Source organism: Corapipo altera, unplaced genomic scaffold (genome assembly GCF_003945725.1).
Source record: "Corapipo altera isolate COAL_440 unplaced genomic scaffold, ASM394572v1 68, whole genome shotgun sequence".
NCBI lineage: Eukaryota > Metazoa > Chordata > Aves > Passeriformes > Pipridae > Corapipo > Corapipo altera.
The window spans coordinates 5,801,650-5,829,237 of record NW_020884919.1 but is presented as its reverse complement, the minus strand read 5'-3'; the positions used below and the strand labels follow the sequence as shown (position 1 = coordinate 5,829,237).

At 42.0% G+C, this 27,588-nt stretch overlaps 1 protein-coding gene across 1 annotated transcript in view; it reads left to right on the top strand.

Annotated features, from left to right (window-relative positions):
• Positions 1-20,832, top strand: part of LOC113953307 (histamine N-methyltransferase-like) — a 40,719-nt gene extending 19,887 nt beyond the window's left edge. Inside the window, exon 6 of the mRNA XM_027656321.1 lies at positions 20,758-20,832. Within this exon, the coding sequence (XP_027512122.1) occupies positions 20,758-20,816 (59 nt within the window). The 3' untranslated portion in view covers positions 20,817-20,832. The remainder of the gene's footprint in view (positions 1-20,757) is intronic.
• The last annotated feature ends 6,756 nt before the right edge of the window (positions 20,833-27,588 follow it).

The window sequence follows — 27,588 nt, the reverse complement described above, 5'->3', positions numbered from 1 at the left end:
TCCTTGGCAGTATAGAGTGGTGGGACATTGGGCTGGGACAATGGGGTTGGCTCAGGATAAGGCCCAATGTGCACCCACTCTCCAGCACATCCAACAGCTCATGCTGGCGGTGGAACCAAGGAGAATGCAGGGATGGATCTGATGGGTGTAAGGGAAAAGAAGTTGTATTTTCACATTATTGGAATATATCTCTTTCCACTCCCAGTTGGATATGAATGGTATCTGGCAGAGATCCATGAGTGTGTGGGTCCAGAATGGTACTTGTGTGAATCAGAATGGGACTTTGTTCAAGAGTAGTGAACTGAGGACCAGAAAATATTATTACAACATATCACATATTTCTTACTCAGTTTTGTGTATTTTATCTGTAATATCAAATCTCTAGGCAAAGAAAACCAAAACCCAATGAACACAGAATTAAATGAATTAAAACCATGTCATCCTTTCCCACTTTGAAATCTCTTAGTACATAGTTTTCCACTCACACAGACAATAAGGACCTTTGGGACTCTTAATGCTATAAATACATTTTGATACTTTTATAACCATGATTTTACAGAGGTCACAATGAAGTATCATTTATTTTGGTGAGGGTAAGCAGGATATTTACCAGCAGTTATAATCTCTTTGTTTTCTTAAATAAAATGAAATGACAGTATTTTAGAGGCAGTTTCAAGGATCTGGTATGTTACAATGGATCCTGGAGAAGATGAATTACTGGCCAGTGTATAGGTGATCTTGCCAAAAATTAATAGCAATGCAATTTATCATACGCTTCTGTAATTTATCTCATGACCATGTATTAGATTAGATAAAGACAGAAAGACATGTGAATTGGATGGACTGGACTAATACTGAAAACTTACACCTGCTTTTATTGAGGCTGACAAGAAGATTTCTGTTACCCGCATTGCAATCAGGGTTTGGCTTCACATTTTTAATTTGCTTTGTAGTATGATCTTGTCCAGCAATGAGAAAAAAGCTAACTCGACATTAAAGTTTGTTATTCAATACAAATTTGTTCCATCATATATTTCACATTCAATCAATTAAAAAATGTAAATCTAAAAAAAATCCCCACTTAGAAGCTTAAAAAGAAGAGCAATAAACATCTGTGAAACTGCTGCAAACACCCATTACATGCTACACCGTTTTCAAGGTAACAAACCAATAGTTTATTTTGTCCCCTTCCAACATAATCCATACTTCAAAATCCACTTTTCACACCAAATCGGTCTGTCTGGAAGACAAACAATCTGCAGCTCAGAGTGTTTACCTACAACAGCAAAAAGATGTGCTACACTGCCTTCAAATTCAGGAATACCATCAGCTACCTTCTTCAGGCTCGTCGCGAGCCAGTGATTGATATCTGTTCTTTTGCATTGCTTTCCTCTCATATCTCTTTGTCCTGCTGCTATAATCGATCACAGATTTTTCCATCAGGCTCCGTGTCAGATTAGGATAGTGAACATGACTGGCTTAGGACAAACTGCTTCAAAGTGCACCGAGGCAAGCTCAGGAGTCGAACCACTCTAACAATGATGGTTTTGGGCATGTCCATGAAGATAGTGCAACAGCAGAAAGTCAGTAATGTGCTTTTATGGTAAGGGTTAGGAATTGCTCCTCTCTATGAAGCGTGCTGTGATCACATCTACCACTGTGGGGCCGGTATTTTAAGTGAGGAGCAATGCCCGGGTCATCGTTTTCCTGATTCAGGAATAAATTCCAGCTTAGGAGTCAATGGATGTATCTGCAGGATCTGCACATACATTCTGTCTGGCTGGAGTTGCAAAGTCACATGTAGCTTTCTTGTTTCGTGCTTTATGTGTGCTATCAAGAGCTGTAAGGAGTGAAAGCCCAACAACTTTCTCTGCTCTGCATAGAAATAGATTTTAAAGATTCACTGTGACTGGTCTTCCCAGGAAAGCTAAACTATCAATCCCTTACTTTAAAAGCTCTCTGGGGGATTACTGCTTGTTTTTATAGTACCTAGCACAATTGAGTCTTCATCTTGGTCGGTGGTTTTAAGTACATCTGTTGTATAAATAACAAATTTATTTTTTTTATGTGAAGAACAGGACATTATTTAGGGAAGAGGACTCTAAGGATTTGATACAAATTTGGATCAGTGATCTTGGACGAGTTGGCTGGCAGCAATTGCCTCCCCCATGGCTGCTGTTGCTCAGATCTATAAATCCTCAGAACGAAGTTGCTCTTCCTATGGCAGCTGAGTGACCTCTGGGACTCCTCCTGGAAGAGGAACAGATGTTAAACCTTTACATGGGTTCAAGAGAAGACAAGAACATAGTGGATGAGAAGCATTTTGAGGAGGAACATCCAGTGTCCAAAGCATGAGGTCCCTGAGCTTAAATAGGTGGAAAAATACTAAGGAAAACTATCACAAGTGCTTGCCCTGTATATATAAGATGTGTAGTATACTGTCCCCTGGCTCCCTATCTGTGACCACAGCTGGAGAAACACTAAATAAATAATCATGATAGTCCAATCATTTAGAATTTATTGTAGTCCAAGCTGAAATGCCCATCACTGGAGATACTATACGTGACATCATGGCACAGCAGTGCTGCTACTGATTTGACACACTAAACCTCTTCTTCTGGAATTTCATTCTTTTTTCCTAATAATGACTGACAGCTAAGCTAAGGGCAAGCATTAGGCCACTGAAAGCAGTGCTTCCACAGCCCATAGGAGCATGAACTCTGACAACCTGTATTTAATCCCATGGAAGACACAGGCAGTGGTGTGTTAGTGTAATGCTCTTAAATTCTGAGTAAAAGGCTTTTTGCTGTGCATGTATAAAAAACAGGTACTCTTGGATATTGCCATGTAAGAGCAGATGCTAAGAGTGCCTGAATTACAGTTTTCTGGAAAACAAAATCTGAGAAAGCTTGAGACCGAGCAGACACAGAATATTTCCATTAGAAGCTATTACTGAGACTGGGATCTTTCCTGAAATAGGTCAGGTGAACTGTTGCTCAGGTGGATGTACAGCACAGACTTTACAGTATTTCTGGGTCCTACAGCTCCTGGCTACTCTTTTTTTTCCCCTTGTAGAAGTTCAGAGGCTGTGCCTGAGGACAGCTGCTCTAAGGCAGAAACTGGGGTCTGCTGGAAGGCAAAGGATGATGGCTAAAGAAATTTGGAGTTTCTTAACTTGCAGATGAACCTCAGGCCACCTGACTGAACAGCTGATTTAAACTCTTGGGTAGGTAACCCACACAGCAGGAAAGATTAACGCAGATGACTAAGAGAAACCTCATTCTGGCATGATTTATAGAGAGGGTATGACTGCCCTGCATCAAGAAAGGGACACAGATGCCATGGTTTACTGTTCAAATGGCTTGTCGGTGTGTAAGGTCATTCATCACACATGGCTTTGGACTCCCAGGCCAATACATATAGAAGTTTGTCTCACAAAAGGCACAGCCTTTTCAGCTCCCATCTGCCCACAGCAGCCCTCCCGATGTTGCTAATTACAAACCTGCATGTTACTGTATTGGCTACAACTCTCCTTAAAGCCACGGCCATATTGATGTGACCCAAGGGTGGATTGTGTTAATGAACAAAAACAATGCAGGGTCTCCACTTAAGAGCCTGTTTCAAAGCCCAGAAGTTATAAACTGAACCTCTGGACAACCACACTCCCACTTGGGAGGCAGAGTTGCTCCAAGACTGCTTTATTTGTTTCAATTTTTTTGTTATAATTCTGTTTTTCATGGATATGTGGCAGCATGTCTGCACTAACATGCACGGAGATCAGTTTCTTTTGCAGGTAAAAAAAGAAGATAAAAAATAGACACACGGAGAAGATAAGAGACATGAGCTCGAGAGGGACCTCGGGAGCAGCAAAGCTGGTGCTGTGACTGGGCTGCACTGCAGGAGAGGCTGAGAATTCCAGGTCTTCCCAGAAGAGGTGTGAAAGGGGAAGTGGCACTCTCAGGGAAGAGTTTCCTCTCAGCTGTTATGAAAAGCATGAAAAGCAATTAAAACAACCTAAAAATAGGAAGGTCTCTTCCTCTTTTTTTTTTATTTTTTAGAGTACACTTCTGTGCTCCCAAGGCTCTTGCTGACCTAGATAGAGGTAGGGGGACATGTCTGGCCTAATGCACAGGCAAAAGTTATTCTGTTTGTTAGCCAGGGACACGCACTGAGGCAGCAGTCAGCAGCCCAAACCCTCAGAGGAGCTCAGGGGCTCAGGCTGTAGCTCTGGGCAGTGAGGTGCCCTGGGGCCGTGCCAGGAGTGCCGAGGGCAGCAAGCAGAGCTGCCCACACCCGCTCAGAATGGAGAACATTCCGAGAATGGTTAAACCTCACCAGTTTTAGGACAGAAGTGTTTATTCTGGTCACTAGGCACCTTCATGCCCAGGCGATTGATAAAGCTTCTGCTGGAACTGGGGGGAGTCAGGCAGTGCGAGGTGACTGGTGCTTTGAATCAGCTTCAGTGCTGATTGCACCAACAGAGAGGGCAGGGGAGCCGAACTGGAGGGAGACAGTGCAGCCTCACCCCTGAGTGCATGTGCTTCACATATGAGAAACCTTTTCCTTGTGCTCTCCATGTGATTTGAGGAGGTTTGTGAGCCAAATCCTCCCACTGCCAGGTCCTCACTGCAACAGAGTGGCACTCAGGGCACACACACAGGGACACACAGCACTGGTCCCACCGGTAGCTACCACGCCAAACAGCCTGATTTTAAGTTACTTTATTGGAAGAAACAGATAGCTCCGGTCTTAGATACAAGATCTCAGTCACCTAATGCTTTTCAGTCACGAACCTCATGCTGAGAGCTTCCTCTCTGGAGCTCTAGCTGTGCACGCACACTTGCAAGCAGAGAAAATAGACGTGATGTCCTTTTGAGGATTTGGAGAGGGCTTGAGCTGGAGCTTGTCACTGTTGTGGTTTTAACCTTAGTAACAGGTCAATCAGCAGGCAAGAAGGAAAGGGAGAGAAGGCTATGGCACCCAGCCAGGGCCATGTAGTGATGCACACTCAAACACTTATCCCTCCTCCAAATGGTGGGCGAAACCACTGCAGTAGTTGGGAGCTGTAAAAGTACAATGAGGTGTCTGCAATTCATGTAAAAAGAGCAACTTTTGCCCACCGAGTGCTACACCACTGCCAAAGGCTTTGTAGGCTCACAGCCACGGTGAGTTTTAGGGGTGGGATTAGAGAACAGCAGGCATTCAAAAATGAGCTTAGGATGCCTGGAAAGGAAATTTGGTGGAGTGCTCGTCTTAAAAAAATTCCAATTGTACCAACAGCGTTAACATAAAAGGAGTAGGGAATAGGAATTTGTGTAATGGAGTTCTAATTATAATTCCTTTTGTTTTCCTAAAGAACATTAAAATGCCATGATGTGACCAACGACTCAAGCCTAAAAAATGCTTCCAATTTGGTTTTTATACTCATTGTGGCCCCTTGTTAATTTATAGCTAGTGAAATAATAAACAAAACTGATATTCTCATTTGCATCTAACACTATAAAAGTGTTAATTTTTAAAAGGTTACCTAGAATCAGTGCAAAGCTTTGATTTCTGTCATTAACATATTTAAGTCCAGCTTAGGTAAGGTTTCTTTCTGAAACACACATTTTGTTAAAAGCCGTTTAGTGCCCATAACCATTCTGCTGCTCTCAAAATATGATGCCCTCCCAAGCCAGAGCTAACCTGTGCATATGAAATGAGTTCAGTTTAATGTTGTGTTAAAAGAGTTTGGTCTCTGGAGCAGTTACTCTGCTTAATAACATGTAATCATATGCCTTCTATTTAGTTTTCATTTAACTTGCCCCATACAAGCAATGAATCCTGTTTAATTAAATGTTCTTTTAAACAGTGAAATGACACTGGTTCGTATTTTAAAAAATCTATATGCCACAGGGCACCCTCAAGACACAAAATCCTAATAAAGAGGATGTAAGATGTACAGCTAATATTACAGAGCAAGTTTGACATTTGCAGGGTAATTTAGTGAACCAAGTGCTTCCTTACAGGCTTCACACAGGAGCACAGTGGCTGCACTGCCATTTATAGAAGATGAAGAGCCATGTTTGTAATAATGCTAATAAACAGCTAATCTGAAAATTAGACTAGCATGTGGCAAAGGGATGTTGTGCATGTATAATAAAATGCTGCTCAGCAGCAGGATGAAGGCTGTCAGCAGATGCTGAAATCCAGCCAGTGTTCAGCAGCAGTCTGGGGTGGCTGGGCAAGGCTTGGACTCCTGCACCCCACGAGTCCCCAGGCTGCATACTGCGGGGCAAGGAGGGCAAAAATGGACTTTATTGCTAGGGGATGGTAATGAGGTGTAGGAAAGGGGCACTGCAGGCACCCCTAACAGAGCTTAAAATAGCTGTGAAGTCCTGACACTCAAGAGAATGGCTTTAAGTTCAACAAGGGCTTAGTTCTCATCCCCATAAGGGGTGAGAATGGGTCTTAAGTGTTCGAGGTCAGGTTGGACAGGGCTTTGAGCAGCTTGGTCTAGAGGAAGGTGTCCCTGCCCATAGCAGAGGGGTTGGAATGATGTGACCTTGAAGGTCCCTTCCAACCAAAACCGTTCTATGATTGACCAAGCATCCCTTTTTTGTTTTTCTTTTCTGATAATTTAAACCTGGTCTAACCCTGGCCAAGAAGTAATTTAGCTCTTCTGGTTTTTTTCTGTGGAAGAGGTAAATGAGGTAGAAAGGAGTGGTAAATGTTTATTTTTCTCCTTTAGAAGAATCAGGACCTTTAATAAAGTAAGTATTAGGGCAATGAAGAAATAAACACTGAAAGTGTCTCACCCATTACTAAAATGAAAGTGCTTGCTAATATATGCAGTGCACCTGGAAATGCCCATTCCAGTAATTACAAAAGGGAAAAACACCAGGGAAACAGGCAAGCATGAAGACAATAGCCATTAGAAACAATATTAAATTAAGCATGCCTTTTGAGATTTACAAATTCACTGGTTAAATTGTGCATTACAAACCCTGCCTTGACTTCACTTAGCTGGAGTCCTGGAGCGAACCTGCAAAATTTGAAAACAGCCTCTTGTTTTGCACTGAGTTGAAGTCAGGGCTGTTCCTAACTTTGCTTAGGTCTGGTTGGTTTTTTTTAAAGACGCAAAAAATAACCTTTTCCCCCTCCCAGATTCCAGCTGGCAGAAGGCATCACACTCCTCCAGTCTGAGCAAAACAAGGGCAGAAAAAGGGCACTTCATGCCATGCAGCATTAAGCTTGGCAAATGGCATAAAGCCCATCAAAATCAGCAGGAACCTTCTCATTGACCGAACAGCCCTTGAGTGTGGCCACCAGTGAGCATCTGGGTGAATTTGGCCATGCAAGTCCCCGTGTGCACCCAGGACAGGGAGCTCCATATTTCCCTAGGGAGCCCCTTCCCACCCAACTATGGGACAGGACAACTTCCTACACTGCATTTTGTCAAGAATGCCTTTCACTATGGGGCAGAGCCAACAGGCAGGAGGATGAACTGATTCCTGTCCCTCAGATATTCCTAGACCCAGGGACAGCTCCCAGGGTAACAACTGTGAGCCATGGCTCTCTCAAGGCACTGTGGATGTTTGAGTGTTTGTGCAAAGAAAGGGTGGAATTGAGACCAAGATATGATCTTACCAGTGACAAAACTGTATCCTCTTGCAGAGACATGAGAAATGAGTGAGGACAAGGTTATTAATATGTTTCTTGGAGTGCAGGGTTATTTATAACCATTTTCCTATCATTGATGAGATTTTCAGGGCTAATGGAAACTCTCCCACTTTCTCCTGTTCTCTGGGAGATATCCTGAAATTGATTGTGGAAGCCAGCAGCCACTTCCATTTGATTTTGTGTCATTAAACATTAAAAACCATGTGCAGCTTTCATAGAGTTCTTTCTGCTGGAAAGTGGGCTATCAATCCACCGGTGATCCCAGTTTGTTGCTAAAACCATGGGTTGCCTGGGAGGGGGGTAAAATTGTTAGAAAACTCTTTTGAAGCTAAGACTTGTAAAAACACATGCACTTAACCTGTACTCCTTCTTCGTCTAAAACCCGGGAGATAGGCAGCTATTTAATATTTCCAGCTTTCAGCTTTATTTAGTGGAAAAGGAAAAGCTAAAGGGAGATCTCTAGTTTCTCCTTCTATCCACCCAGCCCCTCCCTGCTTTTTTGAGGCAATGAGGTCCCTCTTTGTTCTTAGGGAATCTCCTATCATACTTCCTCCTCCTGTTCCCTCAAAGATTTCCAGTGAGCCAGGAAGAAATAGAACCTTTAAGAAGTCTTTACTCCCAGGATAGCAGAAGTTGAAGGCTCCTTTCCTGTTTCTCAGTTCATTCCCTCCATACAACCAATCTGGAGGCAATCGGCACAGTGCAGATGGAAATGCCCACTGGAGCTGTTGAAGGGCAGTGAGAGGCATTGAGCTCCTAAGCAGTTGCAGGCTGAAGGACTTGTACCTGCTGCTGATCACAGTGAGGGATCTCCAGAGACATATTTTGGGAATACAGATATGCAAATGAGTCCTTTCCAAAAACCCAGGGAGGTCTGTGAGAAGTGAATTTGGGATGACTCCATCCCTGTCATACCTTAACAACAGACCTCTGTAGTCTGAAACTGACAGAAGACCAAGAGAAAACTGAAGTCTCACAGATCCTTTTCTCTCCCTATACCCATCAAGGGCCCTGTAGACCTGTCCCACAGCTTTGCAAGTCACATTTCCATTAGCTGTGCCAAAACCCCAGAGCACTGATGGACTGCTGAGGGGACTATGGTTAAATGACAAATGGCAGGTCCAGCCACCTTGAATGCTGCTTTGCTCAGATCACAGAATCACAGAATATTCAGAGTTGGAAGGAACCCACAAAGATCATCAAGTCCAACTCCTAAGTGAATGGCCCATACAGGGACCAAACGGACAAAGTTGGCGTTTTTAGCACCGTGCTCTAACCAAATGAGCTAATCTCAGGCTGTATGTCCTGGATACAGATGGAAAACCACTCTGACTGAGGGACTGTTCCTGCAGGGAGCACGTTCAAGAGGACAGCTTTTGTGCACCATTTCCGGCTTTGCAATTAAGGCTGGAATAACCCGTAAAGTGACACATAACATATTAAACACCTTCTGTGTCCTAGGAAGTGCAAACTGGGTGTTGCAAATGGAGGCTCATATGGCCCAGCTGCCTCAGGCCATATGGTCACTCTGCTCCTTGCTGTACCGTGGTGTGTTTGGAAAAGCAGCAGGGCAGCAGTCAGGATGCCCGTGTGGACAAGGAGCAGTGACACATGTGAGGGTGACAGTGATGGTGGTCGGACAGGGCCCTGCTCGACGTGCTTTCTCTGTCAGTGTTTGTGGACTTGGTTCAGCCACTCAATTTGTGGTATGTAGAGCAGCCAAAATAATTCTCTGCAAAATAAAGAGCTGAGAGCAGATGAAAATAGAGCTAATAATACAGTCATTAGGAAGAGAGCCAAAGCCCAAATTGCAGTGCCAAGTGTGAAAGGAGAAGTCAGAGAAGGGAGATGACTGTGCTGCAGAGGGGACAAAAATACACCCCCAAATAGCATCTGTCTATAGCAAGGGGACAGCAAGAGGCTGTATGGCCAGACCTGTTGCCTTGGCACAGGACATCATCCCAGCAGCATGGTGCTCGAGTACTGGGCAGGTTGTTCATGGCCTTGCCTTTTGGGCAACAGCTCGTTGAGATACAGCATCAGGCAGGGAAGGAACATCTCACACCATAGCTTGTGTCACTTGGAGCCACCACCCCACTCTTACAGATGTGCAAGACACATCCATGAAGGAGACATTTGTTGTCACCAACATGGGTCACAATTGAGACAACCATAGCTGGATGTTTCAAAACAGCAAAATGACAGTCCAGAAGGGTTGGGAGTGGTGATGAAAAATCATTCCCAGTCCTTGGATGGGCATCAATAACTGCAGTGTAGTGTGTGTGGCTAGTTTGTCCTGTCCTGTGGAGGCTACGGTCCTGCAAGCAGAGTTTAGCCTTGGTGTGTTTCCTAAGGTAGGCACAACCTCAGAAGTGGTTAACAGCAGCAGAGCAGACAGGGATATTTTACTGCCATCTGCTTGATAGCCAGTGTTTCTGACCCATCTAAGGTCAGACAGTGTATTTCTTTTTACCCTCAGGTAAAATCTAATGATAATGCAGCCTCTCGACTGGCCATTCACAGCACCTATTTAAGGCTGCTTAAAGAGGCTATGAAACTGCATGTCCTTAAAGAGAAAAATTCAAGTGCCTTTTTGTGCCAAGTGCTCTTCAGTTTAGACCAACCTTCAACTTGAAATGGGAGGAAAGTCCTTCCAGAGAACAACAAGAGGGCAATTAAATACACACTTCATAGAATTGTAGAATAGTTTGGGTTCAGAGGGACCATAAAGACCATATTGTTCCAACCCCCCCTGCCATGGGCAGGGACACCTTCCACTCCACTATCCCAGGTTGCTCAAAGCTCTACTCAACCTGGCCTTGAACACTTCCAGGGATGGAGCAGCTACAGTTTCTCTGGGTAACATGTCCCAGAGCCTCACCACCCTCACAGGGAAGAATTTCTTCCTGATATCTCATCTAACCCTGCCTTCTATCACTTTGAAGACATTCCCCTTGTCTTGTCACTCCATGCCATTGTCTAAAGACTCTCTCCAGCTCTCCTGTAGCTCCTTTAGGTACTGGAAGGGGCTCTAAGGTTTCCCTGGAGGTTTCCCTTCTTCAGGCCAAACACCCCCAACTCTCTCAGTCTGTCTCCATAGCAGAGGGGCTCCAGCCTTCTGAGCATCTTCATGGCTGTTCTATGGATTTGCTCCAAGAGGTCCACGTCCTTCTTGTGTTGAGGGCTCCAGAGCTGGATGCAGAAATCCAGGTGGGGTGTCACGAGAGTGGAGCAGAGGGGCAGATTCACTTTCTTTGATCTGCTGTTTTTGCTCCTTTTGTTGCAGCCCAGGACACCGTTGGCTTTCTGGGCTGGAAGTGCACATTGCGGAATCCCACTGAGCTTCTCATCAGCCAATACTTGTTTATATAACATCCTTCTGCCCAAGATGATCAAGGCAATTCTCCTTTATATGACCATTTCTGCTATAATAAAAATGCTGTGGAGCAAACGATGCAAGCCCACACTTCAGAAGTATTGACTGGAATGATTTCTCTCCACTCTTCTTGCCATCAGCTTTCTCAGGTGGTTCCAGTCTAGTCTGTTGCATTCTTAAAATGAGAAAAAAAATATCCTGATTTCTTAATCACATGTTATGGAACAATTGTGATTTCCCTCAGTATCTCCCTATACCTCTAGGGAAATAAAGTCCAGGCCAATTTCTCGCATCTCTCTTTCCTAATCCCTCATGTACACCAAGGTGGAGAGTTTATTTAGTGGTGTGGAAGTGTCCACAACTTCAATAATTTTTGCCTGCTTTGTTCTCTTATTGCTGGAGGAAAAATGTTAAAGGATTTTTGGTTTTCTCTCTCTCTTTGTTTTTTTAAGTAACATCATGAACCTAAGAAAATTTTTCTAAAAAATTTCTGTTACAATTAACACCTAAAATTGCAGTAACAGAAAGAAATATTAGATATATTCACACTCCCTTGATTTTCTCTGTTCCCTTGAAGTTGTCAAAATTTCAGCCTGTGTTAGGAATTTTCCAGTTTAGCTAGGGCACTCATGTGGCCTCTGCCAGAAGTTTCTTATCTTCTCACAAAAGTTTAGGCTAGAGAAATAATTTTCTCTCCATAATATTAGTGAAGGACCAAGATGGAGAGTCTTTAACCAGATTTCTAAAATCATTGGGGTGCCTAAACCTGAGGGCAAAAACTAAATAGTAGTTTCAAGAGCTCACATTTTGTGAAACCAGGAGGAGTTAGTTACTATTTTTTAATCTTTAAGTACCTGAATATCTCCAGAGTCTTCATCTTTCCCCCTGAAGCCTGTGCAGGTTGAACATGCACTCCCAGCTCTGGTCCAAAGTGAGGACTGAGTGCATACCCAATAATGATGCAAACATAGCTAACATAGAGAAACACCTCCAGAAAAGCACAGAAGAGTGATGAGGGTAATTAAGCCGATGTTATGAGGATGCTGTCACGTGTCACACTGTGTGCCCATGCTGAAAAGGTCCATCTTTGCCAGGGTGGCAAAAGTGGCTCTTCTAAATAGATGCTCTGGATGAGCTGAATCAGACAGAAGGATTTCCCTCTTCCCTCTTCATTCCTTGTACAGTGCAAAGCAGGAGATACCTATGCCAAACCATTTCATTTCTTCCAGTTTTACTACCAGCCTTCGGGCTGCCTCATTCTGGACCTGCTGCAATCCAATCTGCTCTTGCTAATACTTCAAATATAATATTTATAACAGCCCAGGTTGAACCAAGGGCTACTTGCACTGACAGATGTCACAAGCTATATCTCTCCTTTCCTTTTTATTTTTTGGTAGCTTCTGGCAAAGAGGGAGAGGATCTGGTAATGAAATGCTCCTTCTCTGCTTCAAAAGCACAGGAACATTTTGCTATGCTGCCTATTATTCATGGAGGAGTCATCAAGAGGTAGCTGTTTGGTTATCAATGTGTTATGGAAGGGCAGGATATATGATGGCAGTGGATAAGATATATTTCTGATTAAATTATTGAGCAGCGAACGCATATGAAATTTTGTACTTGTGGTTTTGAGGATGAGCAAATGTGCAACACTGCGGACAGAGGGACCTTATTCTATAACAGGGGGGTAAAATCATTCCTTTGTAGCTAAAGATAATGAGTTCTGCAGGACTATAAATAGGTGTGGAGCTGTTTTGCAGATAAAGCATCTCCTTGATACCTTGCTACGGCAGAGCAACAGGGAAAATTCTGCAGGGGACAATCTTCTCTTGGCAGATGGTTGGATCAGGAGACCTGCTCAACATTTTCCATGTCTAGTTTTCATGATTTATACAGCAATACCCCTTGAAAAAGCGATTCTGAGAGGACTTCACCGTTCTATGATAATTCACTGCACTTGATAGAAAAAACCCAATCAATATAAATATGTGTATCCCCTATGTTTGGAGCTTCAAGTCTAGTTTCAGTGTTTTGACTTTCTTGTCTAGAACCACATGGAGATCTTGTAAGATGGCTAATTAAGCACTTTTCCATGGGAATAATAGACATTTTGGGGGGAGAAGTGAGAATGGTCAGAGGGAAAGAAGAGGGGTGATGAAGACAGTCAAGCACCCTCTGCCCTGCACTGCACAGGAATTGAGCTCAGTCTCTGGTACAGACCAGACTGAGGAGGTGTTCAGTATCTCCTGTCCTGGACATTTGCCACAGGCACTAGGTCACTTATTGTCTCTCCCTGAGGAAGAAGGACCTATTTTCACCAATCACAGAATGAGAAAGGTGATGAAATACCAAAAACAGATGTTGGAAAGAAAATAGCTTTCCTCCAAGCTGTATTCAAGTGCCTTGGGGGGACAATCCTCTTTCTAAGAGAAGTCTGAATCAAGGGGGAAAATAACATCCAAAGGGAGCAAAAGGCTTCAGGGCAAATTTTTTTGCTCAGTACAACTCAAAGTTTAATGTTACTGGCACTGGGAGAGTTTTACGTTTCTCTGTTATGAGCCATTGCTCCAAATGGCAGAGCTATGGGACACAGCTGCTGTCCAAGGGTAGCATTTTCCAGAAACGAAGATGGAAATTACCACGTTCATAAGGACATCAAAGACCAGAAATAAAAATGTTTCCGATAAAGGATATGATATTGGGTCAAATTGGGAAGATATAAAAATGTACAGACCAAAGAGCCCATGATGGCAAAGACTGGAGACAGATAACTTCAAAATTAACAATTAGTTTTAAAACAAACTTGCAATTCACTTAAAACCACAGTCTAAACAGAAGAAGACAATTAAGTCAGTAAATACAGAAAAGCTGTGGAAAAAAACCACCAAGGTCACTTATGTTTAGGGATACAGTCTGTCCTCCTCCCTTAATCTTTCTCTATAAACACAGATCAGAAACAAAGGCTCAGAGCTTTCCAAGTGCCACACACAAGAAGAGTGCAGAAACCTGATTATTTGTTGGTTTTAGTCTTTCTTGAGGCTGTAGTCCATGGCCTCAATAGCAGCCACTGGTAACTCCTACTTCATACTTTTGATATTTCCTGCAAAGGAGCTGTGTGCCTCTAAACACACAGTTTTCTTTAAGGTAAGCCACCCTGAGAGCTGGATGCCCTCAGCTTGTGCAGATTTAATCCTGAAACCACAGAAAAATAAAAGAAGATATTCTGAATGCAAATCAAACAGCAATTACCCTGACACTTCTCTATTTCAGCAACAAACTGCAGCTGTATTTGCTGTTGGGCAGGGGAACTGTTTTCACTTAAGCTATGGAGAAAGGAGGATACAAATCCCAGAATTTCATTGCCTGGAGGAATCCCCACAACACACACATTTGGGTGTGAATTGTTCCAGTCCTCTGCTGGAAAAAAACCCTCAGCATATTCTTGATGCTCTTGGACACAGCTGGCCAGGACAATTTGCATTGCCTAGAAACCAGGAAACAGAGCTCATGTTCAACTGATTTTGCTCAGCTATTTTTTTTAAGAAGCCCCAGCCTCAGCAGTCCTCAAGAGGTCTCTCCTATCCTTTAATTTATTAATATATGTGAAATCAAACAGAAGAAAAATAGAGCAGAAGGTTCATTCAGTTAAGCTCTAGATTGACTTCATCCAACTTAATGCTTTTTAATCACTCTTTGAACAAAAGATTTAGTCTTCATAATCCTGCTTTTGCTCAATTTGCTGTTTCTTATTTTCTGAAATCTATGATTTGTTTGATTTCCCTTATTCCCACCCCCTGAACGAGTTTGCAGGAGAAAAAAAAGTGGCTAATATAACAGGGAAAAATACTTTCAGGAATAAAATAAACTACAAATGACAGTGTAAGCTTTTCTTTTATGGCTCTTCACTAGAAAAGTGCACTCAAAAAGACATGGAGCCCCTTTTACTGGGTAACCACGACTGCTAACACACTGACCAGAGCTGCTAACCAAAACTCCTCAGCAATGTCCAGGAGCACAAATGTAATTAGACCTGCTGATTTCAAGGCTAATGCAGGCCTTGTTTTGGAAGACTGAGATTTGGTTTTAGTGGTAGAGACTTTTGCAAATATCTTGAAGGCTCTGGTTCTTGGCAGTGTCTAACAACATTGCCACTAATCTCCTTTTCTAAACATTTGAACATATGTTTTGTCTATATATACTTCGACTTGACTGTGATGGAAATTGCCAAGTCCAGTCAGCATGGTGGGCTCGGTGAAGCTGGACCTCTCAAGGGCTCCAGGGTATCCTGCAGGAGTTCCTGGGTGATGTGGATGTCTGGCTTTCACCAGCTTCTGCCTCATGGCTCTGTCAGATAGTGGAGAATAACTATGCCCTGACAAACAAGTCTGTCTTTCCTTTCCAAACATTTATCTCTGATTCATTGGGCCTTCAGGTCTGCTTAGGAGAAAGTAATTTAGCCTCAGGATTTCAGTTGCAAAGAAATACGGTGGGAAATAATGTGGGCAGCAGGAGAGCCAGACCCACAAATCACCGTTTCTCATCACCCCAATCCTGTTCTATCCTGGATTCCAACTGCTGTGTTTTGAACAACCATTTTGCAAAGCCCGGAGCTATCTGTGCTCACACCTTTCTTCATTTTCACAACATCTATGCCTGTTGTGCTGTAGACCTTCTTATGTGAGAACATTTGCAAAATAAAAAAAAATTAAATGCACTTTATCCTTCTTAGCATCTGTAAAGCTAAAAATATATCTCACCTTCCATTAGCTCCTCATTTAAAATAAATCAGATCAATTAAATATCACTTTTAAGATATTATAAACTACTATATACTTGAAAACATATTCATTCTCCAAGTTGTTCATAAATAAATATGTGTAAATTAATCTAAAGTACTCTTTCAAATTTTATCTTTCAATGAAACAATTTCAGTGAAGGTCCTTAAGAAAACTTATTGCTGTGTTTCCTACCATCCCATAAGGTCAGAGAGATGTGATCAAACATAAGTTACACATAAGATACCTGCAAAATTCTCTTGCCCTCACTTTTCCTTTATGAGAAACAAAGAATATGCCCTTAAACCATGTGGAGGAGAATATACCATACACCTAGACTTGAACTGTGTCTGGATTGTTTTGGAAAACTGGAACACGATTTCCTCTGAATAACAGACAGAGAGCCCCAGGCACTTTATATGTTCAAAAATTAAACTTACAACTGGCATACATCTGGCAGTGATCCTGTACACTAAATCCATTTGGTTGGCCAGATGGCCTGAGACTTGCAGCTTTTTAATCTCACGCACAAAGCACTTTAGGCTGGAAAAAACCAATAAATACAACATAATACAGCACTGTGACAAAAAGCCTCCTTTATTGGTTTTCCGGCTATAGGTACGGAAAAATATGGGCAAAGTAAGTAGTATTTTCAAAATTTACTTCCTCAAATGTGTGATATTCTGTGACTGCATCTTATTTTCCTCCATTCCTTACACCTAGTTGATCCTCAGAGAAGGGTGAGTGATCCCTTAGGTACAAGGTTGGATGCTGGCGACAGAGGGTGGCATGATCTGCCACAATTCATCTTTGATGAGGAAGAATAGGACTGCGAGATTATAATATCTCTTTTATTTCTGCTCTCTTTGGGACAAAAATACCACATTGCTATTTTGCATTTAGAACAGACACAGCTTTAAATAGTGAGTTTTCCTACTGTCAGTATCTTTCAGCAGCCAAGGGCTAGAAAATACAACACTCCATTTCCTTTGCTCCGAGTGCACATTTCTTATTCTCAAAAATATTCCTGTATGTTATTGGGGAAAACCTTTCCTCCCATTGACTTCTGTAGGAGGTACAGTCTGTTCCCTGTATGTTACTGATCAGTTCCTGTGCCTTTATCTGCCTTTTTTTCTTTCTTTTTTTTTTTCCCTTCTAGAGCTACATTTCATTAAAATCAGGGTAAAAACTCCCACTGAATTCATGGCTCTGTGAATAGCCACCTACTAAGTCACCATGATATCACCATAAGCTCTCACCTGAACCATTAAATGAGTGACATCAAGATGGGAACACATTGCTATGAGTTTGTGTTCAGTCCTTTGGTGTTCTCCGCAGCAACAGCACAAGTGTTTGCACAGCTGTGTGAGCGAAGCAGAAACTCAGCCTTCCAGCATCACACCCCTGTTCTGTCATTAAGGCTGCCCATTACCGTCACTCATCCCTTCCTAGAGCTATCCCTTCCTCACCCTCTCTTTGGAAAGGGTAATGGAGCATCTTTGGCTTAGGCTTCAGTTATTCACCATGCAGCTAATTCACTCAGAATAGCAGAGTTCAGGACACACAGATGACTTCACTCACTGGCTCGTTTCATCTTTGCAGCAATGCCTTTTTCACTGGCAGCTTCAAAGGCATCTTAGTGGATAAACTGCCTGACCTACTAAAAGAAGTACAAAGAGAATCCCCTTCTCAATTAATTCTTGTGCTCCAAATTCATACTCAGATTTGTTTCTGAGCAGCTTTCATTTCTCTTAATCAGCTACGACAGTTTTAGTTCCCTTGAGTTGTTGCTTGGCTGCAGATCTCCTCCTCTACTGTACTTTTCCCAATTGTTTTAGGAAACGCCGCTGCTGAAATGGCAGAGGCCTGGACCTCAGCTGAACTGAATCAGTACCTTCACCACAGGAAATCTCAAATTCACTAAAGTTATAGAAAGCAGATTTATGTCACCCGAGGCTCCTGTCCCTCCATGTTACAGAGATAGCACATATGTATCTTCCTGCCTAAAGACCTGGTCCAAATGCTGTTTCACACTCTTAAATTCCATAAATACAACTAGCTGAGGGCAGAAGATTGCTCTACACTTTGATATCAAAGATCCTACAGTAAATTTGTACTTCAGGGAAAGTAGAATATAACAAGACACATTCACAGCAACATGGAAAATAAACACTGTCATTGCTGTCTTACAAACAAGAAAGCAGAGCTGGGGAAAATTTCTTCCAAGGCCATGAGGGGTGTTGAAAGTGGAGCTGGGAGAAGAGGCCAGTGATCTCCACCTGTCAGCCCTGTGCTCTCTGCCCAGAGCACTGGGCTGTGCTGGTGTTTTTAATGGATGCAAAGATGTGTGTTCAGAGTCAAGATCTGTGGATTTGTTACAGGAAAAAAAAGAAGGACAAAACTATAGCTACTGTCTGGGGTGGTTACCTAGAGTATCTGAGGCTTGTAGATCAAGATTTTATCTGAGAAGCAAAGTCATTAAATAAACTCTTTTCCTTGTCCCCAGTACTCCCAGTACTCCCATTTGTCACTTGCTGCAACCTCTTCAGCTGGACCAATAGACACAGAGCACATCTGGAAGCAGAAGACTTTAATTCAGACACCTAATTACTAATTCATGAACCTAACTTTAGTCAAGCAAGTTTGTCAGCCCTGGCATCTGCCTTTAATGCTATTAGTATTCTGGAGAGTCTATTGACGATTTCATGCCAAATCAATTTTGGCACATTAAAGTGATTTGTCAGAAATCCAGCAAAAGAGCTTTCCTAATAATTCAGCTCTCAGACTCTGCAATGCTGGTGGGAAGGTAATATGTGCCTACATAGGTGCCCTCAATTTGCTCTAAAACTTTCAGAAAGATTTTACTGGAACTTAAAGCATTTTAACACATTTACTTTACTTTAAACCTTTGCTTTTAATTTTAACACTGAGTGATTCGTAGTTTACTTCAAGGTAATTTTTAAATAAAAGAAATCAAAATTGTCTTTAAGGAAAAGGTGTTTCATTTTGAACTTAAAATCTTCCAGGTATGTATGTCTTTTGGATATAGTTGTATTTGCACCTGTAAAAATGCACATTAGGCTGTGAAAATGTACACTGGCAAAGTGTACTAGAAATGTAGCCTTGCACCACTTGATGTTACTCTGTCTTTGTGCCAGAGCAATGACAGTGCACAAATAAGCACACTTAGTGTCCTTTGTGGAGCATGTATCATCTTCAAAGTATTTCAACTTTTCACCCCATATATGGATTCATATAAATGTGACGAGCCATGGTTTTTACATTTGTAGATTATATATATCTAGGATGAAGGATCATATCAGCTGACTTTATGGGAAAGGTTACTTACACCTTACTCAAAGCTGTGAAAAGGAGAAACGTGAAATCCAAGGTCCCTCCTGCCTTTGTACTTCGGGTGAGGCAGGTTCAGAGGTTTAGTAAATGCTATCAATCAGGAATGCTAAAGATGGTAAAAGTTTAGGTGCTGTCTGGGTTTGATATGAATGTTGTTTGCAGGCACTGTTTTTTTTTTTGAAGGATATCAGTTATCGAAGAAACAGCCAGGGACGTTAAATAGCTTGAAAGGGGAAGCAACCATCACCTGAACTGCCAGCTCATTAAATGAGTGTTTGAGTGAATATTCTGCAGCACAGAGACAGCCTTGTCCAGGGTCCATCCAAAACAGTGCTACCCAAATTCATAACAGCTAACCACAGAGGAAAGGAAAATAAACATTTCTGCCACTTTGCATTATTCCTCTCCATTATGGAGTTTACCATCTATCCTTCTTTATGGGTCTTGGAGAGGGCCATGGCACCAGATGATGGCTTTGGGTCCAGATGCCCGAAATGGCTCTGGCAGCCCAGCCAGGCAGAGGTGACACCATCTGGCACTACCACCTCGCTTGGTACTGGTCCTGAAAGACTGCGCAGAAACCCCCTGGTGTGCTCTGTGCTGTGTTCTGGGGCTGCCTCCTCCCCAGGGAATTGCTTACTGCAAACTGCTTTTGGGGTGATGAAAATCCACATTAGGGAACATAAAAATTAACCCTCACAGCCTCTAGTATGGTGAAGAGTCTTCTGGTAATAGATCTGAATGCAAATATGTGTTATAGATATAGTTGTCACACATAGGAAAAAAAAGGTATCTTTTCCCTGAGTTTCCACTATGCAGGATGGTCAAGAGGACTAAAGATAATGTCCCAAAAATAAAGAGTACATTTTGCTCTAGGTAAATGTACTGATATGCATGGGCAGCTTTTCCAGTTCTGGCACATTGCTTCAATCTTTTCCTTCCCACCATGTGAACAAATGTTTGTTTGCTTCAAGTTCAAGGCAGGCTTTCCAAGGCAAAATCCATCCAGATGGTCACCAGACTAAGGGAGGAGTCTCAGATTTCTCTAAACAAGCTTTTAAACCAAAGAAATTGTTTTCTACAGTGTTCTTCACTGATGATGTCTTTTCTGCTGTTGCTCACAACACTGATGGAATAAGCTGCTTTTGTTGATTAAAGCTTCGGAATCCCAAAGGCAGCCTAAATCCTATCAAAAGGTTCATCTTTTCAAATGTTCTTTTTAAGTTCTTTAACTTTGGTTTCTGAAGTCTCCCTACTATTTCAGTCCTCATAGCTAAGCTCTTCATATTGTCTTTATGTAGTTCCTGGAAATGACATGATCACTGTATGTAGTACACACTTAATTCAAATTAATATCTATTATTGTACATGTATCACGCATGATACCACAACATTGCACTGTTCACGTACTGCACATGTAGCAGATGTGCAGATAGATGTTTGATGAATTCTTGTTTATTATTCCCGACTTTATTTCTTTGAAAGCAAAACATTCACACAAACCTGTAACCCAAAAATCTCACTTTACATCCTCTATGTTGTTTAAAATATTACATTTCTTTTCAGACCCAATGTTCTTGCATCGTGTTTCAGGAGCAATCACTCTTGTGGACACTGGTGACAGTGTTTGCTGCAGGCTTACTTGTCACTAGAACTACACACTGCTTTCATCCAGAAGCACAACATAACAGGTGAGATCAACCACTTAGTGCCTGAATGACTCCTGCAGTAGAGTAAAACCATCAGCTGTTATTAGCCCAAACACATTGTTTCAAGAAAGAAGGTCTTCATCACAACCCAGGCCTCCATATCCTAAACTGTTGTGCACAATTCCCTTTACTAGACTGGGAGATTTATAACCATTACCAGGGTGTTGCAGAGCACTTTGTGAGCAGGGGAACAGTGGAGGAGTTTTGTGACTGCTCAGTGCTCCAGGGATGCTGTGGTTCTGGCCATGTGGGATCTGATTGCCATAAGGCAACTAAAGAACTTGAAACACGCAGCTTCAATTCCTGCTCCACTGGTGTGTATGACCTTGGGATGTATGAAAAGTCTTTCTCTCAGTGAAATGGGGAAAAATGTTCTTCCTTACCTCACACAGTCCTGAGGATAAATTCCTGAAAGCTGCTGAGGTGCTCAGAGCCCACAGTAATGGATGCACTGTAAGCACAATAGATGGATAGTCCTTCCATTAACTTTGGATGACACCTTATAGGCAGTGTGCATTTCTTGCAGTGTTCAAAGTAAGCAATTATCATTATTTCCATCTGTTCTTTCTCTGCCTGCGTCCTTTAAAAGCTATGGCAAAGGCTGACAAGGTAGAGAGAGAGTATGCCTCAGAAATGAGCAAAGTGAAACAAACCCCCTCACCAAAGTCTGTATGAAAAAATATAACACATTCTCAGAACCGTGTTATATCCACTGAGCAAAAAATATATATACATAGTACCAAGCCTGAAATTTCTGCAAATTATTTAGTGAACCATCATGAAGATTGTCTTTGGGAATTGGGTGAGCAGCACCTCCACATCAGCATTTTCAGGCCAATGGAACAACTGGCTTTTAAATAAGTAATTTCTGAGTATTGGCATTTTTTAGTTTTAAAACGTTTTCATTTTACAATCTTTGTAAAGCTGGCTCAGAAATGGACAGTGACATTGACTTCATTGAGAAGAAAAACACAGAAAACTTGCTACAGGTAGAGGAAGCCGATTCAACAGAGGAATCACTTCTACCTAACAAAGTCATGCTCATCTGCAGCAATTACACCTTTTACAAATGTTAAGAGACCCATAAAATCACATAAAACTGGACAGCTGAGTTTTGGCTTTGTATAAACCCCACTGCAGCAAAAATTGGAGCAGATTCTCTCTGAGAAGAGAAAAGGCAGATTGGTCATATGGTACCAGTATAACCTCTGATGGGAGAAAAAAAGGATTGTGATGTCTTTAAAACTTCTGTCTTCATAAACCTTACATATACATTGTCCCCCTCCTAAACTCTGTTTAGCTGGTAAAACTTCTCCATAAATCTCAATTCCCAGCTCCTGGGGAAAATACAGGTTGTTGTCTAGATTACAGATTCTCAGTTCCTCTGCCTGCAGGTTTATGAAATGATGTTGCAGTCCCTTTAAAACCCTGCTCTGTTGGTAACATCATAGTCAGAGACTTGGAAATATGATCAATGGTTAGGAATAAATTCACATTTATCGCATTTGAGCCTAGATAACGTGTTAGATTTTTTTATATTGCGTCCTTAGCAAGCTTTAGCATCTTTCGGGTGTCAGAGAAAAACTACCTGCAGCAAACACCCTGAGAAAGCTTTTCAGAGCAGCACTTGCCTCTGCTCACCTGCAGTAGGTTCAAAGGATGTGGTGAAAGGATGGACAGGGAGTTACTTGTTCTTTCTCACAAGTGTCACAGCTCTCTTGGGGAAGTAGAGAATTGCTTTTCCAGCTCTGTGTAGTAAAAAATCAGTATTGGTATAAAGCCAGGTAAGAGCGAGGGGAATCAGGAAAGCTTTGAAAAACTTCCGGCTGGGCACTTGAGTGATTTTAAACCTGAATGAAGTAGGTGAGAGCAGGGGGAATGGTTCAGTTTGCTTCCAGGATGATTTTCATGTGAGTTCAGTGGGATTAAGAGATGGTCCTTCCTGTTCCTAAGTGGGCTGGTGTGAGGAGTAAATGTCAGACACTGAACATTTCCGAAGGACCCTGTTCTGCCATACCTTGGCTTTCAAAATGTTTTTACAGTTCTTCAGACCCTGCTTAGAGAGGGAAAGCATCACCGACTTCCTTGCTAAGCATTAAAAGAGTACTAAACAGAAATTGGTGCCTGACACACATATTGCTCCTAAATTCATACTGCTGTTATTCAATCAGAGTATACAAATCTGTGTCTATGGAAATGTGGATTTCTTCTAGAGGCTTTTGTGGACAACTTCAGCTTTAGATTCCCAAACAAATCAGTTGGCAGCTAAAGTGTTAAAATTCTGTAGTCACTACTAGAATACATGGGTAGAGGTGAAATGTCCATTTGAGAACGTATTTCCATCTGTGTGTGGATAGGCCTGTGTGTCTGGAAATGTTATCAAGGTTAATTAGAAAAATTATCTCATCGGAACAACAGAAAAATCAGGTGAGTGGAATCTCTCTGCCTGAGACACAGTAATCTTTCCCGGCTCGGTTTCAAGTGCAACTGTGATCCATCAAAGTCATTTCCCTGTGCAGTCCCTGGAGGACATCAAAAGTTTAAATCGGAGTGGCAATACTCACATTGAATCCTCAGTATTAATGAAAATGGGTGTTGCCACTGCTTCCTTCAGCAGTGTGCAATTAAAAAAAAAAAAGAAAAACTTAAAAAAAAAAGCAAGGCTGACATATCCATGCCATTAAATAGTACTGCCCTTATTTGAAAAGATGTTTCTCTCTGTGGTTTGAAAACACCTCCCCCGAGTTAAAAAGAAATCGTGACCGTTCTCTGTCTCCATTGTTATTTGATTATTCTTGTTTAATACTTACATACTTTTTAAATTACTTCGCTTTCTTCTAATAAAACACAATGCATGTCCAGGCAGGGCAGTGAATAGGAGGTGCATCTTTGTAAAAGTGGCTTTAAAAATAAAAGCTAATGATATCTCTTATTCGGGTTCCATATCACTAGGTTTTTTTCCTTTTTTCAAGTGGGCTGTCATCACCACTGATACCTTGCTGGTTGTTCAGGCCATTGATTTTAAAGTGTTCATTGTCTCCTTCAGTAAGGTTTTTATGGATCAAAAGGTTTCACACAGCCTGATTCACTGCTCGCCTGTCATGCAAATTGGGGACTAGTTGGAAAAGATTGTAACAGAAGCCAGGTATTTCTGTTTTTGTGTATAATGATATTTCTCATACTCTCCTTTGCAAGGATTTTGCTATGTCTCTAGTGCCCAGGCTTCTCTCTCATCACTCACAGGACTCATTCTTTTGACTTCAGTTTCAGGAGAGTAAGATTTAGCCTGGATGTCTCGTCCAAGAAAAATAAACTGTTCACTGTTTTGTTTTCACACTCTCTTCCTTGAGAGTTGCCCACTTATCGGATGCAGGCTCTTGCCTGATCCCTCTGCTCAGGCACTGCTCCTCACAAGGAGTGGAGGACAGAGCTCCAAAGTGCCAGCCTGAGATCAAGAAGCAACAAAACTGTCAGTCCCAAGATCTATTTTTACATTTTGTTACACAGCGTCACCATAAATAAAATGGAAAATCACTGCCGCAGCTCTCCTGCTTTCTCCCTTTATCAGTCGTTGTCCTTCCTGCTGCAGCAATACAAAACAAGCGAGAGAGAAAACAAATTAAATTACTCTCTGGTGCATGGAGGAAAAAAAAAAGTCATTTAGTCCAGAATTCCCACTGGAACTGCCAGGCTGCAACAGGGAGAGAAATCTCATAATACTAGTGCTGTGATGTGCAAGAGCATTAAGTGGTTGTTACCTCTCCTGGTCAAACACTGTGCATGGGAAGACACAATTGCCACCTACTCCTCCTAATACTGATACCCTTGCAAGGGATGCAGGGAACCACAGAACCGTGATGGAAACTCCTCAGGGAGTTAAGAAGGTCTCAGAGTTGGGAAGAACCACAGCCATCAATTCATTAATCACACTTGTCCTCACAACACACCCCCTACAGTTTCAAAGCATTTTGTAGGGCTTATGCTAATGCTTGCCATGTTCTTACTCTGACCACAGAGGGGATATAATTTTAGCCCTATTGAATGAACAGGAGTTGGTAGCTATAGCTCTTCCTTACTTATTAATGTAATTATTATTTACTACTACTCTTTTTTATTACCATAGCACCCAGGAACTGCAATAGTACAACAAAAAGAAGCAACCTCAGTCCATTGTCAGTTCCTTCCATCTGAGTGTCTCAAGGTGGTTTGCATTTACTAATTGGTTTCCAAATCTACAATATCAGTGTAAAGGCTTGTGAGATAACCACAGTCCAGCTAAAGCACTTGTTCAGGCACTGTGCCCAGCCCGTGCGTGGTCCTAGAGAAGTGAAGGACACGTCTAAATCAGGGCAGCGTTTCAAGTATAGCACAGGCTGCCCCATACACACTCCAGCAGCAGTTCAGAAAGTTTCCAATCTCCAATTTATCTTGCACAGGTTGCCTCCTTAAATGTATTTTTAAACCTCAATTTTGTTTCCAGTATAACTCACAATTAGAGGCCCTCTTCTCTCTTGCGAAGTGTTTGTTTTGTTCTTCGCTGATTTGCAGTGTCCCTAATGAGCAGTTAACAAGATGTCAATTAATCATGCAAATGGGAGGAAATAGATATTCAGATGATTGCACTACCTGGAGCTAAGATTTGGGGCTTCATATAGTTAATTTTCTCTTATTTGGTTCTTTTATTTTTTTTGTTAATAATTTCCATGACTTTCTGCTTATACTGTTAAAGAGGTGTTTAATACTTCCACTGTGTCCTTGTCTTACTGGTCCTGAAAAGACACATTTCTGGCAAGACTTATTTCATATTGGATACAAAGGAATATACCCGTTTGGAATGGATTCTGTTCCTTCAGAAAGCATACACCTTCTGCACGTGTGCTGCCCAGATTGCTGGCATGTGTGTGCAAACCCATCTTTCCTCTAAAACATGGTGATTTCTGGGAATACACAAAGTAACTTTTCAGTTCAAAATGGATGAACATCATTTTGTTGCCATGCTGGACATTGCACCAATGGTACTTGCAGTGCCTAATGCCTGGTTACATCCTTCCTTAGTCATGGAGTTAGTTTGGAAACACGCTTAAGGTTGCAGGACAAAACTCCAAAATTCTGGAAATACACATGAACAATATTGCTTGGTGGAAAATGTGGCTGGGCTCAGGAAAGCTTACACACACACAGTATTAGGGCTTCAACTCAGGTCATCCTCAGAAAAACCATGAGCCATATCGAGCCTGTTAAACCCCAGTATTTTTTTCATTGTCAGTCAAAGAGACTCAGAGATGCTAAACTATCCTGGAGGATTCAACAAGGGCAACCAAATGGTTTCGCTTGCACGACTGCTTAGAAGGATAAATCTGAGTAACTGCATAGATTTAGAGGGCTGGGAAAGCAGAGAATGTTGCTTATGATGACCGAGACATGAACTCACCAGCAGAGAGTCAGACAAGGAGCGTCAGTGCTGTTAAATTTTGACTCAGGACATTTTCTTGACTGCTTCCTGGATCAGCTGGCTTGGACCGTGTAGGTGTGGGTGTTTCAGGATGCTCTGGCTGCTCGACTGTGTTTTGACATGAGGGGATCAGACCAGTGGGAGTGCGAGCCTGGGGAGAGCCTGAGGGGACCAGGAGGACAGCAGGATCCTGGTGGAGTTTCCCAGAGGAGAATCTCCTCCATTAGTTACAGAAATCCAATGTCGAAAGTGAGGAGATGCCTGTGAGGGCACAGCATCTGCTGGGATAGCAGCAGGGCTTGGGGATGGGACTGGTGGCCACACAGCTCCCACATGGCTCCTCCCTGCAAAGTCATGTCCTGTGCCACAGCTCCTGGAGACTGTGCAGTCCTCACGCATCTTTTCCTCTTCCACCCTCGGGGAGTTTCCCCTCGTTAATCTGCTATTGCAGTTTTGTGTTTTTCTGAGCAGATGCACTGATTTTTCTTTCTTTTTTTCTTTTCCTTTTTTCTACACACTTTTCTTTTTTTTTTTCCTTTACCCTGGAAAAACTTATCCAGTGATTATTTGAAAGGCTGCAAAGGCATCTGGGGAGTTTCACTTGCGCTGTTATGATTTAAGCTTGAAATTGCTTAATTGCTGTTTCCTATACTTCTCATTTTCAGTTCCCTAATGACTGTATCAATTTGTTGCCTATTATTCCCAATGACAGGGCAGTGTTTTGTGTGTTTCACCAAGCCATTTTAAATTCTCTTTCCTATGAGCTGCAGAAGGACCTAGCTTTCCATCCTGGCTTGTTCCTTCTTTCTGTGGCTGTGAGGAATTTCTACATGTGGCTCCAAGGGTTGCAGGCAAGATTACACTTGGCCAATTTCTGAATACCACTAAGCATGCTCAAAGATTTCCTAAGTTTTCTATCACATATTGCTTTTAATTTAAATTATTAATTACTGATGGGATTCTATTGACCTTTTCTATTGAGGAATTATAGTAGTTATAATGCTATAAAAAACTTCAGTTAAAAAATACATAGCAAAAAAACAAGGACAACAGAGGTAGAAAGGCAGGAAAGCAAAACAGTGATGTGAACAAGTGAGAACAGTGGAAAAAAAGGTAAGCTGAAATTAACTCACATTTATACCAGGCTAAATTAAAAATTAGTCCACAAGACTCACTGTTACAGTGTTTGTGAAATGAATGTTCAAACCCAGGGTGTGTTTTTACTGTTGCAGAAGTTCTCAGCCTTGGGACAAACTCCCTGCA